The 15,165-nt window shown below is 44.4% G+C and overlaps 1 protein-coding gene across 1 annotated transcript in view; it reads left to right on the plus strand.

Moving 5' to 3' along the window:
* Positions 1-15,165, plus strand: part of LOC143295067 (choline transporter-like protein 1) — a 111,862-nt gene that overhangs the window by 13,874 nt on the left and 82,823 nt on the right. Inside the window, exon 2 of the mRNA XM_076606627.1 lies at positions 4,041-4,126. Coding sequence (XP_076462742.1) covers positions 4,100-4,126 — 27 coding nt within the window. The 5' untranslated portion in view covers positions 4,041-4,099. The remainder of the gene's footprint in view (positions 1-4,040; positions 4,127-15,165) is intronic.

Raw genomic sequence — 15,165 nt, forward strand, 5'->3', positions numbered from 1 at the left:
GATCAGAAAGCATGGGTCAGCATTTTGGATGTGGAAGCGAGAGAAAGGTGTTGTGGGAGCGTGTGGGGGTGGGTGGGGTGGGGGAATCATCAAAATAGCTTTTACATGTTTTCCAACGAATATATCCTCCTGCTCCTTCTCCTCTTTCTCTCATTTCTCTTCTGCCGTCCGGCCCGCAGTATTTCACTGCAGCGGGTGTTTAGAACTGGTGATTCATCCTTTAAAACGTGATTTATCGTGCTTTAAGATATCTGCTACCAGAGAGCGACCGTGCCTAGATAGATATTTGTACATTTATCGACTCCTCAGTCCATCAATAAAAAGTTAGGTTAAAGGTCCCATAAACTGTATGGCCATCAGTTTCAGTTTCAGTAGCTCAAGGAGGCGTCACTGCGTTCGGACAAATTCATATACGCTACACCACATCTGCCAAGCAGATGCCTGACCAGCAGCGTAACCCAACGCGCTTAGTCAGGCCTTGAGAGAAAAAAAAAGGGTGAATAAATAATAGACAATACATGAAAAAAGAACTACTACTACTACTAATAATAATAATATGTATAAGGCGCAAAAACTTGATGAAGTCAACTATAAGCGTACATAAATAAATAAATAATAGATAATAATTAAAAAATAAAATAAAAAGTAATAAAACCAATAATATGGCCATCGGCGCAGTGAAATTCGTATCCACTGTGTTTGGGGCTCGGGATAGGAAGGCGGGGCACAGTCCTCTCCTTCCGCCTGTTTTAACCTTTCCCAACCAAATTAGGTCACCATTCACACATGGGTGGAGTGAAGAAAGTCGGAGTAAAGTGCCTATTTCCAAGGACACAGCGCATCGGGGGATCGAACCCCGACCCCAGGATCAGAAGTCCAGCACCTTACCGAGTCTGCCTAGTACGGTGTCTCAGTTTAGACAAGAGTATAGGCACTTAAAATGAAAATCAAACTCATGATCTGGAGCCAGTTGCATTGCTCGGACGGAAGAGCCTAGTATGGTCGTAACCTGGTACTAACTGTGTATTTGTATTTGTATTTGATTTCGTTTTGTCACAACAGATTTCCCTGTGTGAAATTCGGGCTGCTCTCCCCAGGGAGAGCGCGTCTCTATACTACAGCGCGTCTCTATACTACAGCGCGCGTCTCTATACTACAGCGCCACCCTTTTTTTTCTTTTTTCTTTTTTTTTCCTGCGTGCAGTTTTGTTTGTTTTTCCTATGGAAGTGGATTTTCTACAGAAGTTTGCCAGGAACAACCCTTTTGTTGCCGTGGGTTCTTTTACGTGCGTTAAGTGCATGCTGCACACGGGACCTCGGTTTATCGTCTCATCCGAATGACTAGCGTTCAAACCACCACTCAAGGTCTAGTGGAGGGGGAGAAAATATCGGCCGCTGAGCCGTGATTCGAACCAGCGCGCTCAGATTCTCTCGCTTCCGAGGCGGACGCGTTACCTCTAGGCCATCACTCCATTGTGTGTAATATGGAACTGACCAATGGCGTAGTTCGGTCAACGAAGGCATTTAGTCACGTGTAACTGTCAAAAAGTTCGAACCAAGCGATGCAATTGGCTCCTGGTGAAGAAAGCAGTGAACGCAGAAGGAGGGGGTGGAGGTGAGTGTGTGTGGGTGGGGATGAGGATGGGGAGTTAAACAGAAACGACAGCAACGGCTTCAGCTGTCACGTGTGTAACGGGATCTGACAGACCGGCAGTGATGGTGGACGGAGAGCAAGTTCGATAGTCCGGTCAGGCAGCAGCCGTTTTGGGTGGGTTTTTGTTGTTTTGTTTTGATTGGGTTTTTTCCCTCGGCAAAAGTGAGGCAAGCCAGCGGCGTGGCGTTGCTCCTAGGCAAGGCAGCAGCACTGAGCTGAATGGGACTACTGAGCTCGATGGGCAGCAGCAGCAGCAGCAGCAGCGGAAGATGGGATGACGATGCGCGGTGTTGCCGTCTCCCTCTCTCCCAGTCCCTGACTCCTCCTGCTGCTTCATCACGCCCGGCCCTGTGTGTCCGGCTTCCGTGTTTTCCGCTGTCAGCCTGTGATGGATGAGAGTCTCCCTGGACCCGTGCCCTGTCAGTCAGTCCTGGCCGAGTTCTGTGGAGCGAGCAGCAGCTTGCAATCCACCCCTGCCCTCCACACGTGTCGTGCCGTAATTGTCGTCGTTGTTGTTGTTGTTGTTGTTGCCCCGACGCTGCGTGTTCCGGAATCGTTTTGATGTTCAGTGTGGGGGTGGGGGTGGGGGGATGGGTGGGTGTTGTGGGGGAGGCGATGAGTTGTGCAGCGGTGTGAACATGGCCTGTGGGACAGCTGTAAGGACTGACTGACTGACTTCTTTTCAAGACGGCGTTTCCAGCTGATGTTGATTAACTTGCACCAGGTTGTTTTTGTTGTCTATTTTTAGTTGGTTGGTATGGGTTAATTATAACCTTGTACGGTTGTTTCGATTCAGTTCATGCATCAGAGGTGAGCATCCTGTTTACCTGGGTGATTATCAACGTGGTTTGATTTCTGTATGACTGTGGACTTCTCCAACAAAAAAAAATGGGAAAGAAAGGAAAATTAAGTTACGAAGTGATGCGTGATTACAGGTGGCGGTCTGGAAGTCTTTCGTGTTTGGATTGCTGGTGAGTTTCGTAGAAGGTGATGGAAGTGATGGAATTGTGATTAACGAAACGGTATCGATTTTGCAAACAAAACTTGGGGCGGCTTTGTGAATGTTGTATAACAACAGTGTCGGTCTGTTTTATTCTGGGTACTGATATGAATCTGACCTTATTATAAAATGGACTCCTTCAACATAAGAAGCGTGTACTACGCATGTACTGAACGTCTCAGAAATATCGTTCAGACTGATTTGAGACAGTCTACGTAGAAAAGTACTTCAATGGGAATATGAAAAAGATTATCAGGAGAAAAAGCAGTGGTGGGTCGGTTGTTGTAAATGTCGGGAAAGGCATTTCAGACTAACAGGAAAGATGAATGGTATCGTTTTGGTGTACAGTCGTAACTAAAGTTAACCTTTACAAACGTTCATGGAGTTCGATGAAATGGAAGAACAGTAGACAAAGATGGTGAAGTTACGAGAGAAATGACTGGAAAAGTCATCACCAGTCATTCGCCAGACCGCAGAGACCACTTCTGGTGAAATGAACCGAAAGTCACGGTGGTTATTGACTGTGAAATTAGCTCTCCTCCCCCTCCTCCTCCTCCTCCTCCTTCTTCTTCTTCTTCTTCTTCTTCTTCTCCTCCTCCTCTACCTCCTCCACCTCCCATACTCCTCCTTCTTCCACCCCTCCCCCTCCACCATAACTTCTTTTTTTTTCTTAGAGTTGTTGTTGAAAGGACTGCAAAGCCACAGTATCAATCATTCAGTAGTCATGTATATAACGATTACACGAAGTCACAGTATCAATGTAAGTGAGCCAGGATGTGGAGATACTGGGTGCAGTGCTGTGATGCGCCACGTGACGTTTTCTGGCCACCAGCAGCAGATGGAAGGGCTTTCCTGTTTGCTTTTGTCTGAAGTGAAGCTGTGTTGAGAGACGTGCTCCTCAGTGAATGTGGCATCACACACACGCACACACACGCGCGCTCGCAGACACACACACATACACACATACACACACACACGCACACGCACACGCCTGTACCTGTGCTTGCGTCTGCGCGAGCGTCTGGGATTAAAACGGAGGTTACCATACTTCCATCGGCTTGACAAAAAGAAATGTTTATTAATGCCACAGTGTTTCTGCGTTGTGGGCGCTGCATTTTTAGCGAAACTGTTTACGAAACCAAATCCCCACTACATTCCCCCTTCGCCCCACCCCCTCCACCCCCCACCCCCAACCGCCCCCCTTCCTGCACCCTCACACACGCGCGCACACACACACACACACACACACTATCAACTTTGGTTTCTGCTGTGAATCGTGCATGAAGTGCATCGCTGCATTGTTTGGCAGCGTTGAATGAAACGCAACAGCAGCACATGCTCTCACCTCTCTTCTTCTCTGACGTCATGCTGGGCTCTTGTGTTTCAGATTGGCGGTGAGATCAGTGTCGGTGTGTGACGTGGTTGTGACGACATACCTATGACATCATGTGTGGCTGCTGCTGTGAAGGGAAGGTGAGAGACCATGTAAGCCTGGGCTATATATCTCTTTCTGCATGCCTTCTTCTTCTTCTTCCCGTATTTCTCCTGGTCTTAGTTGGCCTTCTTCTTCCCACCTTTCCCCTCGTTTTAGTTGGCCTTCTTCTTCCCGCCTTTTCCGTCGTTTTAGTTGGCCTTCTTCTTCCCGCCTTTTTCCTCGTTTTAGTTTGCCTTCTTCCCACTTTTCCCCTCGTTTTAGTTGGCTTTCTTCTTCTCACCTTTTCCCTCGTTTTAGTTGGCCTTCTTCTTCTCACCTTTCCCCTCGTTTTAGTTGGCCTTCTTCTTCTCACCTTTCCCCTCGTTTTAGTTGGCCTTCTTCTTCCCACCTTTTCCCTAGTCTTAGTTGGCCTTCTTCTTCCCACTTTCCCCCTCGTTTTAGTTGGCCTTCTTCTTCCTGCTTTTTCCATCGTTTTAGTTGGCCTTCTTCTTCCCGCCTTTTCCGTCGTTTTAGTTGGCCTTCTTCTTCCTGCTTTTTCCCTCGTTTTAGTTGGCCTTCTTATTCCAACCTTTTCCCTCGTTTTAGTTGGCCATCTTCTTCCTACCTTTTCCCTCGTTTTAGTTTGCCTTCTTCTTCCTACCTTTTCCCTCGTTTTAGTTGGCCTTCTTACCGTATTTCTCCTGGTCTTAGTTTGCCTTTCTTCTTCTTCTTCTTCTTCTTCTCCTCTTCTTCCCGCCTTACCCTCCTGTCTTAGTTTGCCTACTCCTCCTCTCCTCCTCCTCCTCTTCCTTCTTCTGCTTCGTCTACCACCTCTTCTTCTACCTCTTCTTCCTCTTCTCCATTTTCCTGCCTTCTCCTGTCCTAGTTTGCCTACTCCTACTCCTCCTCCTCCTTCTTCTTCTACCTCTTCTTCTTTTTCTTCTTCTTCTTCTTGTCTTTCTCCTCCTGTGATAGGTTTTCATTTTGCTGTAGACCGTGTTTTATCATTGCGCTTCACTAAAGGCAGGCCGCTGTGGCGTATGTCTTTTTGTTGTGCATTGTTTGTGTGTTCACACCACAAACAATATTTTCTCTTATTGAGATGATAAAGTATTCCGTGTCCTGCGAATTTGAGTTAACTAGATCAGTGAATGGGGAAAATAAATCGACGAGTGGATAATTTGTGTGGTTCCTATGTCTCTGGACCTTGCAAGTGGAATGAACTTCCTCTTTCGCTTCGCCAGGTCTATGCACTGAGCTCTTTCAAGTCTGTCTTAAATCCCACCTCTTCCCCACATAGCCTCCCTTGCCTGCCTCTTCCTTGTCTTCAGTTTTTTCAGTTTTAGAGTTATGCATGCGTGTGAATGACTGGCGCGAAAACGCTTAGATTTGTCTCTGGACAAGATTCAGCGCCATATAAATATCATTGCTATTATTGTTATTATTATGACTGTGCATGTCACCTGTGCTGGTGACCAGTTATTGTGCTTTGGCTTTGTTGTGAATTTGGTTCAAGTATTTGTTTTTTCTGATATGTGTGTGCGAGTGTACACCTTGTGTGTGTGTGTGTCTTTCTCTTGCTTGTTTATATTTTTTAGAATAATTTTCTTTATCCTAGTTCTTAGAAAAAGAACATTAACCGAAACTTCTCGTTTACCTATGTTTATGAGAGGCAGTTGGCAAGCCGAGGAGGGGCAGAGTTTCGGAGGGGGTGGAAGGAAGGTGGGAAGAATGTCAATTACCGATCTGGGATTATTGATAGGCATTTTGGTTCTTTGATTATTCACCTGCATATTGTTACGGTAGGAAACGGGAACACCACAAGATAGCTGGTTAAATATCTTTCTGCATGTTTCCTTTTCAAACCCCTTCTGAAAGGCCTCGTAAAGAGAAAAAAAAAACACCCTGAAACTACGTTTTCATGAAATAAGAATTTGGATAGGGGATACCTTTTTCGGCGGATAGGAACTCATGCATAAAACTTGTATAATGTGTTCATTTTACTGTGTATTTATTATTATTGTATCCCATAAACGCTTTGAAATGCACGGTGTCTACTCTTAATGGAACCGAAATGCAGTTCTGGGGGTTTGTTTGTTTTTTCTTGTTTTTTGTTTGTTTGTTTTTGTTGTTGTTGTTGTTTTAACGAAAAAGATGTTTTAGCATGTTTATGATCAACGGAAATAAGATTATCAAAAACAGTAATCGACGGCTTAGGTGTTTGATAACCACGTGCAGCGCACACATTCACACACACACACGCTCGGTTTTCTTTTGACAGAGACATTCGCTTGATGTACGTGCGTCGCAGGTTTGTGTGTGCTTGTGTGTGTGGTGGATATGTGTGTGTTTGTGGTGGATGCGTGTGTGTGTGTGTGTGGTGGATATGTGTGTGTGTGTGGTGTGTGTGTGTGTGTGTGTGTGTGTTTTCTTCTTCCTTTCAGTGAACGTCTTTTCACTTTGAGTGATATTAGACGTGTTAAGTGAGTATGTACATTGCGTATACGTGTGTGCCGACTGGCATTTATGCGTGCTTGTGTGTGTGTGTGTCCGTGCGTGCGTGTATGCTCTGATTGAACCGAATTCTTTTTATCCCTGAATCCAGGTATCTGTATTGAAAGCCTTTGAGCAAGTACTATAGTTTTCCCAACAGAGAGAGAGAGATACAGTTTGTGTGTGTGTGTGTGTGTGTGTGTGTGTGTGTGTTGAGGAGAAGGGGGTCAGCTGAAGGACTTACAGCTGCCACCGATCTGTTTTTATCAAGGAGCCAGCGCTTCTTTCCCAGGTTCCTTTCAACATGAAGGGGTTGGGGCAGGGAATCTCTCTCTCTCTCTCTCTCTCTCTCTCTCTCTCTGTTTGTGTCTGTCTGTCTGTTTCTCTCTCTCTCTCTCTCTCTGTCTGTCTGTCTGTCTCTCTCTCTCTCTCTGTCTCTCTCTCTCTGTCTCTGTCTCTCTCACTCACTCTCTCTCTCTCTCTCAACCCCTTTCTCTTTCTCTGTGTCTGTCTGTCTCTTTATCTCTCTCTTTCTCTGTTTGTCTGTCTGTCTCTTTCTCATTCTCTGTGTCTGTCTGTCTCTTTGCCTCTTTGTCTCTCTCTCTCTCTCTCTCTGTCTGTCTGTGTCTGTCTGCCTCTCTCTCTCTCTCTCTCTCTCTCTCTCTCTCTCTCTCTCTCTCTCTCTCTCTCTCTCTCTCTCTCTCTCTCTCTCTCTCTACTTGCTGTTAACGCAACAACAACGAGCGGCCTACATGTAGGAAATCCTCAGAAAAGTCAAAGAATACCAAAAAGAACAGGTACAAGGCCATCACACCATCGATCGCCTCAAAGAAATAAAGGTAGAGAGAGGGAGCGGCCGTAAGTCTAGCATGAAAGGTAGAGTACGATGCTTTGCAAATCAAACGAATATTGGCATCATTTCCAAACGAACATTGCGCAAATTTCATCAAAACGGAACAGAGTCTATGTGGGCTTTTCAAAATACAACAGACTGAGCAACACACTAGACATCAGAGATCTTTTCCCACCCCTCTTGCGGCCAATCAGTAGCAGTGTGTGTGCGTGTGCGTGTGTGTGTGTGTCTGTGAATCAGAATCAGTTTTAATGTCAATTAAACCTGAACAAGGTTTATAAGACACGCATGCAAATTTACATGAAACCACGCACAAAAAAGCAAAACAAAATAGATAAATATTGAACAAGACATTGAATCACTCCTGCACGCTATGGCGTTTTTGACAGCAGTTACAGACAAATTTCCCAAACAGTCCACACAAGTTCGTCTTCCAGTATTAGCTGACTGGTTTTGATGATATTTGGAATGTAATTTTGAATTTTTTGTATGAATTCTATTCTAATTTCTTTGTATAATTGGCAGTCATCTAAGAAATGAAATTCATCCTCTATTGTTTGACATTGTAAACATGGTCTCCTTTCTTTTGGAATGTTGAAATATCGGCCTTTTTCTATTGCTAAATCATGACAGGATATTCTTAATTCTGTGTGTTTGTGTGCGTGTATGCGTGTGCGAGTGTGTAAGTGTACACATGTGTCAGGAGAGCTCTGTGCATGTGTGTGTGTGAGAGTGTGCGTGCGTGTGTGTGTGTGTGCTGGTGCTGTATGTTTTACATTTATTTGCTTATTTGTTTATCTATTATCATTAGTGTCTTTTTGTTTATATTTATTATTATTATCATTATTAATATTGTTATCTTTTCTTGTTCTTTTTTTCTTTTTTTAAATTTTATTTTATTTCTTTTGATATTCATTTCTTTTTTTCTTCTGTTTTTCTCAAGGCCTGACTAAGCGCGTTGGGTTACGCTGCTGGTCAGGAATCTGCTTGGCAGATTTGGTGTAGCGTATATGGATTTGTCCGAACGCAGTGACGCCTCCTTGAGCTACTGATACTCTCTCTCCCTCCCTCCCCCTCTCTCTCTCCCTCCCTCTCTCTCTCTCTCTCTCTCTCTCTCTCTCTCTCTCTCTCTTTCCGCTATCTGTTTCTCACTTCGGTCATGTCTCTGTATGTGCATAAGTATGTGTGTGTGCGTGTGTTGGGTCGGAGTGAGTGTGTACACGTGTGGGGGTGGGGTGGGTTGGTGTGAATATGTTCGTTTTATTACTTTTTACAATGTTCATGATGATGATTATTATCATCATTCATAGTAGTAGAAGTAGTAGTATCTACAAAAATTATTATTGGTGTGTCGTTATCGTTATTCTTGTTGTCTGTCACAAGGACAGATTGGAAGACTAGGCGATGCCTAACATCTTTATCCTTGACTCATAAAGTTTTTGAATCTCTGTCTCTGTCTCTCTCTCTCTCCTCTCCTCTCCTCCCTCCCTCTCTCTCTCTCTCTCTCTCTCTCTCTCTCTCTCTCTCTCTCTCTCTCTCTCTGTACATGTCGTGTCTCATTTTCTATATATAGTGATTTCTCTTGAAGTGCTAAACCTAGTTCTGTACAGCATGACCAGTGAATAGGAATTTCAATATTCAGTGAATATATATGCATTACAATGTGAGTGAGTGTGTGTGTGTGTGTCTGTCTGTCTGTTTTAGTTAAAGTTTATATATTGTCTTTATTTAAATCATCAATCTCGAGAATTTTGTCAGCACTTGCGCACATTTCATCAGCACCGTTGGACTGATCTGAACAAATATGTGCATAATAAAAAGTATTTGAACGTCCAGAGCGACATTCACCCAAGTCAGTGGTTGAGTTGCTGAAAGGAATTATGATCTTGTTTTAAGCGGGTTTAGCTGTTTCGAATGGAAACACTCCACTGTTGGACGCCGTTCTTTCTCTGTCTCTGGACCTTCCATTTGGAATGAACTTCCTCTTTCGCTTCGTCAGGTCTCCGCACTCAGCTCTTTCAAGTTTAGCCTTAAAACCCACCTCTTCACAAGATAGCCTCCCTCCCCTACCTCTTCCTTGTCTTCAGTTTCTTCAGTTTTAGAGTTATGCGTGCGTGTGAATGACTGGTGCGAAAGCGCTTAGATTTGTCTCTGCACAAGATTCAGCGCTATATAAGTATTATTATTATTATGTTAGGAGGGGGGCCGGGCTGGTAGAGAGAGTAATTCAAGTAAACATATTTCTGTTATCAGTGAATTGTCCTTTATATATATATATATATATATATATATATATATATATATAATTTCTTTTTATATATGTATGCATATTTGGAGTGACGCTTTGTGTCACTCTGATGATAATGATAATAGTTGTATTTATATTGCACTAAATTTTGTATGGCTTTATTTCCCCAAACACAAACTGAGAATGAGCTTAAAGGAGCAGCCATTTTTCGATACAAACGGCACGAAATGAAACGGAAAGATTGCTCATTGAAAGAATGGTGAAAAAAAACCAAAAAAAAAAACCCCACAAAAAACCAGACGAGTCAGCATGTAAAAAGAAAAATAGAATAATGGGGGAAAAAAAAGAGAGGGGCATTACAGTAAACACAATGCACGTGCCAAACAGGGCTATCACTCAGCGTTGGTAAAACAGCAGAAAAAACATACAGGAAAGTAATGCACGTCCCACAACGGAAGGCTGTCGGTGTGAAAGAACAACACTGAAACACGGCTCACGAAGCAGCCAAAATCCTTTCTCTCTTTTCTTTCTTTCTTTGTTTTTCTTGTCGTGTTTATGCGTGAAACAGTTTTGTGTGCAGTGATGTTGGTGTATGGAGAGAGTTATGTTTGTGTGGACTGGCTGCTTTTTCTGCGGTGATGCTAGAGAGAGAGAGAGAGAGAGAGAGAGAGAATGAATGAATCTTTATTTTCCAACAGTGAAGATATTAGCACTTTGGCCGACTTACACATCTGCCGTTGTTCTAAGAGACACACAAACATGTACGCATATAAATGTAGTTATACTGAATACTTAATACATGTATAATGTACGAGTATAACACAGCGTCAAACTGAGAGACACAACATCGCTCACATCTGTACGGAACGGAAGCGGGTAACACACACACGCACACACACACACACACACACACACACACACACACACACACACACACACCAAGGGAAAAACAACAACAAAACCCTAGCATGAATGCTACACATGAATGATTCAAGTGAAATTAACACAGAAAAGTAACGATAAAATTTTAAACACAGGTGTAAGAGACATAAAAGACAGCAAATAAGGCGACGGGTAATAGGGATATGGACAGATAGACACATTATGTGAAAGACAGAGGGAGGGAGGGACAGAGGGGAGAGAGAGACAGACAAACAGACAGAGAGAAGTTGGACAGAGAGTTATGTATGTGTGGACTGACTGCCTCAGTCTTCAAAGGGTACCGGCAGGGTACTGTACATTCCTGACCACGGCCTGTGTGTGTGTTTGCCGTCTGTTTCCCAAGAACTGACAGTCCGTAAACCCCGCTTCGTTTGTCAGAAGTGATGATGGGGTGTGGTGGTGCATGTCCTTTGAGAGTGGGGGTGGGGTGATTTTGTTGTTGTTGTTTGGGTTTATTTTTGTTGTTGTTTTTTTTTGGGTGGGGTGTGTCTTTTCTTTTGCTTTTGCTTTTTATTCCTTCTAAATATGTGTAGTAACAGCCATCTTTTGTCAGTGTAACTGTTACTCTTTTTTTTCTTTGTTTTTTTCATCAGCAGCTGCCAGTTCCCCCCCACCTCCCCTATTTCCTCCCTCAGTATATCTTTCCAAAAGCTCTGTATTTTATTGGAGACGTTCCAACTTAACAATGTGCAACAACAACAAAAAAAACAGCAACAACAAAAGTTACGTGGTGAAAAATACTTGCATGGCAGAAAGTGTGGGAACCAACATGCGTGCAGAAACGAACACTTTGAAATGCTGTTTCGTTGCCGTTTGTTAATCTAGGTACAATTAATCGAGATATAGTTCGCAGCTGTGCTGGCGAAAAAAAAGAATTTTTTTTTTTTAGACTGTTACAATGTTATGGTGGCGTCTGGAAGGAGAGGACTGGGCCCCGCCTTGCTAGGAATGCCGAGCCCTGGACTCTGTGGATGTAAATTTACTGTCCACAGTATCAGGAATGCCGAGCCCTGGACTCTGTGGATGTTAATTTACTGTCTACGGTATCAGGAATGCCGAGCCCTGGACTCAGTGGATGTTAATTTACTGTCTACGGTATCAGGAATGCCGAGCCCTGGACTCAGTGGATGTTAATTTACTGTCTACGGTATCAGGAATGCCGAGCCCTGGACTCAGTGGATGTTAATTTACTGTCCACAGTATCAGGAATGCCAAGCCCTGGACTCAGTGGATGTTAATTTACTGTCCACGGTATCAGGAATGCCAAGCCCTGGACTCAGTGGATGTTAATTTACTGTCCACGGTATCAGGAATGCCAAGCCCTGGACTCACTGGATGTTAATTTACTGTCTACGGTATCAAGAATGCCGAGCCCTGGACTCAGTGGATGTTAATTTACTGTCTACGGTATCAGGAATGCCAAGCCCTGGACTCAGTGGATGTAAATTTACTGTCCACGGTATCAGGAATGCCGAGCTCTGGACTCAGTGGATGTTAATTTACTGTCCACGGTATCAGGAATGCCGAGCCCTGGACTCAGTGGATGTTAATTTACTGTCCACGGTATCAAGAATGCCGAGCCCTGCTGGACTCAGTGGATGTTAATTTACTGTCCACGGTATCAGGAATGCCAAGCCCTGGACTCAGTGGATGTAAATTTACTGTCCACGGTATCAGGAATGCCAAGCCCTGGACTCAGTGGATGTTAATTTACTGTCCACGGTATCAGGAATGCCAAGCCCTGGACTCAGTGGATGTTAATTTACTGTCCACGGTATCAGGAATGCCAAGCCCTGGACTCAGTGGATGTAAATTTACAGTCCACAGTATCGTAAGAGGCGATGGGACCTTCATCCTGTTCAGTGTTATGATTCAAGACGACTACTACATTTGTTTCAAAGACAGCAACCGACACAAGGTGTCTTGATGTTTGATGTGCAGTAAGACACAGCGAAACACAGCCAGGCTACCTTAGGATGTGTGATGTTCAGTAAGACACAGCGAAACACAGCCAGGCTACCTTAGGATGTGTGATGTACTGTAAGACACAGCGAAACACAGCCAGGCTACCTGAGAATGTGTGATATGTAGTAAGACACAGCGAAACACAGCCTGGCTACCTTAGGTTGTTTGATGTGCAGTAAGACACTTCGAAACACAGCCAGGCTACCTTAGGATGTGTGATGTGCAGTAAGACACAGCGAAACACAGCCAGGCTACCTTAGAATGTGTGATGTGCAGTAAGACACAGTGAAACACAGCCAGACTACCTTAGGATGTTTGATGTACAGTAAGACACAGCGAAACACAGCCAGGCTACCTTAGAATGATGTGCATTAAGACACAGCGAAACACAGCCAGGCTACCTTAGGATGTGTGATGTGCATTAAGACACAGCGAAACACAGCCAGGCTACCTTAGGATGTGTGATGTACAATAAGACACAGCGAAACACAGCCAGGCAACCTTAGGATGTGTGATGTGCATTAAGACACAGCGAAACACAGCCTGGCTACCTTAGGATGTGTGATGTGCAGTAAGACCCAGCGAAACACAGCCAGGCTACCTTAGGATGTGTGATGTACAGTAAGACACAGCGAAACACAGCCAGGCTACCTTAGGATGTGTGATGTGCAGTATGACACAGCGAAACACAGCCAGGCTACCTTAGGATGTTTGATGTGCAGTAAGACACAGCGAAACACAGCCAGGCTACCTTAGAATGATGTGCTTTAAGACAGCCAAAACACAGCCAGGCTGCCTTAGGATGTGTGATGTGCATCAAGACACAGCGAAACACAGCCACACTACCTTAGGACGTGTAATGTGCATTAAGACACAGCGAAACACAGCCAGGCTACCTTAGGACGTGTGATGTGCATTAAGACACAGCGAAACACAGCCAGGCTACCTTAGAATGATGTGTGATGTACAGTAAAACACAGCGAAACACAGCCAGGCTACCTTAGAATGATGTGCTTTAAGACACAGCGAAACACAGCCAGGCTACCTTAGGATGTGTGATGTGCATTAAGACACAGCGAAACACAGCCAGGCTACCTTAGATTTCAGTCTGTCGGAGGCTGGCTCGCGTCTGATGCTGATAGCAGATCTGTGCTCTGACGTAGTGCGTGTCTTGTGTGTGTGTGTGTGTGTGTGTGTTGTTACTCCGATTACCCATCATTTTGATCCTCCCCAAATCCTTGTCTGTTTTTTGTTTGTTTCGTTTTTGTCCAGAGAGCAACTCCTACTCCATGTTGCCCAGAGCTGTAGCGTGCGCGCTTCTGTTCGTGCATGTGTGTGTGTGTGTGTGTGTTGGGCATCTGAAGTGCTTTTAGCTCCCAGTTGTCGGTTTTTATCAAGGTAGACCCCTGTCCACGCCACCAGCAGCATCCTTGCGGTCTCCACATGAAAGGGTTTACGATAGAAATTATCTTCTTCCAGGACTCGCCCGTTCCAACATCGCTGCCTTCACTGCACAAAGATCCAAGCCTTCAACAACTTGACTTTCTTTCCCCTCTGTGTGTGTGTTGTGTGCGTGTGTGTTGTGTGTGCGCGCGCGCGTGTGTGTGTGTGTGTGGTGTGTGTGTGCGTGTCTTGTGTGTGTGTGTGTTGTGTGTTTGTGTATGCGTGTGTGTGTGTGCGGGCGCGCGCGCGTGTGTGTGTGTGTGTGTGCGCGCGCGCGCACATGTGTGTGTGTGTGTGTTCTTTAGTTTACGTCTTTTCATTATTAAAGATATTAGAGAGACACAGAGAGAGAGTGTGTGTGTGTATATGTTTTCTTTAGTTTCATTATTAGTGATATTAGAGAGAGAGAGAGAAAGAGAGAGAGAGTGTGTGTGTGTGTGTGTGTTCTTTTGTTAACGTCTTTTCATTATTAGTGTTTTTCATAGCAAACGGCTCGAGCTCCCAGCCTGCTGGGAGGTGTGAGCCTCAAACCGTATCATTGTTATTCTTCTTCTTATTATTATTATTATTATAATTCTTATTATTGGTGGTGGTGGTGTAGTCGTTATTATTATTATTGTTGTTGTTGTTAGTGTCGCCGTTATTATTATTGTTGGCGGTGGTGGTGTCATTATTATTGTTATAATTATTATTGTTGTTGTTGCTAAACTGACAAAAGAGCAGTTCCAGGAGGAGACATTTTCTCGATGCAGAAATGTTGTTCTCAAACGGCACTTCACGAAAATAGGGGGGGCGTTTCGCGTCAGCGGGGCCAGAAAGAGACAGGCTAGATGTCACTCAACACGGTAAACGAACAATGGAAAGCATTACGATTACCGAAAACATATAGCACGTGCCAAACGAAACAAGGGGTGTCAGTCAGTGTGTGGTTGGAATGCGCTGTCGACACGCACCTACACCAAAAAAAAAAACAAAAAAAAAACGTGCATTCGGATCAGACGATAAACTGAGCCCCCCCCCCACCACCACCACCACCACCCCCGCTGTATGCAGTATGTGCTTGGCGCACGTTAAATAACCCACGGCAACGAAAGGGTTGTTCCTGGCAATAACAACAACAAAAATTGTGAAGAAAAAAAAACCCTCTCTTAATT

This window comes from Babylonia areolata, chromosome 20 (genome assembly GCF_041734735.1).
Source record: "Babylonia areolata isolate BAREFJ2019XMU chromosome 20, ASM4173473v1, whole genome shotgun sequence".
NCBI classification, from domain to species: domain Eukaryota; kingdom Metazoa; phylum Mollusca; class Gastropoda; order Neogastropoda; family Buccinidae; genus Babylonia; species Babylonia areolata.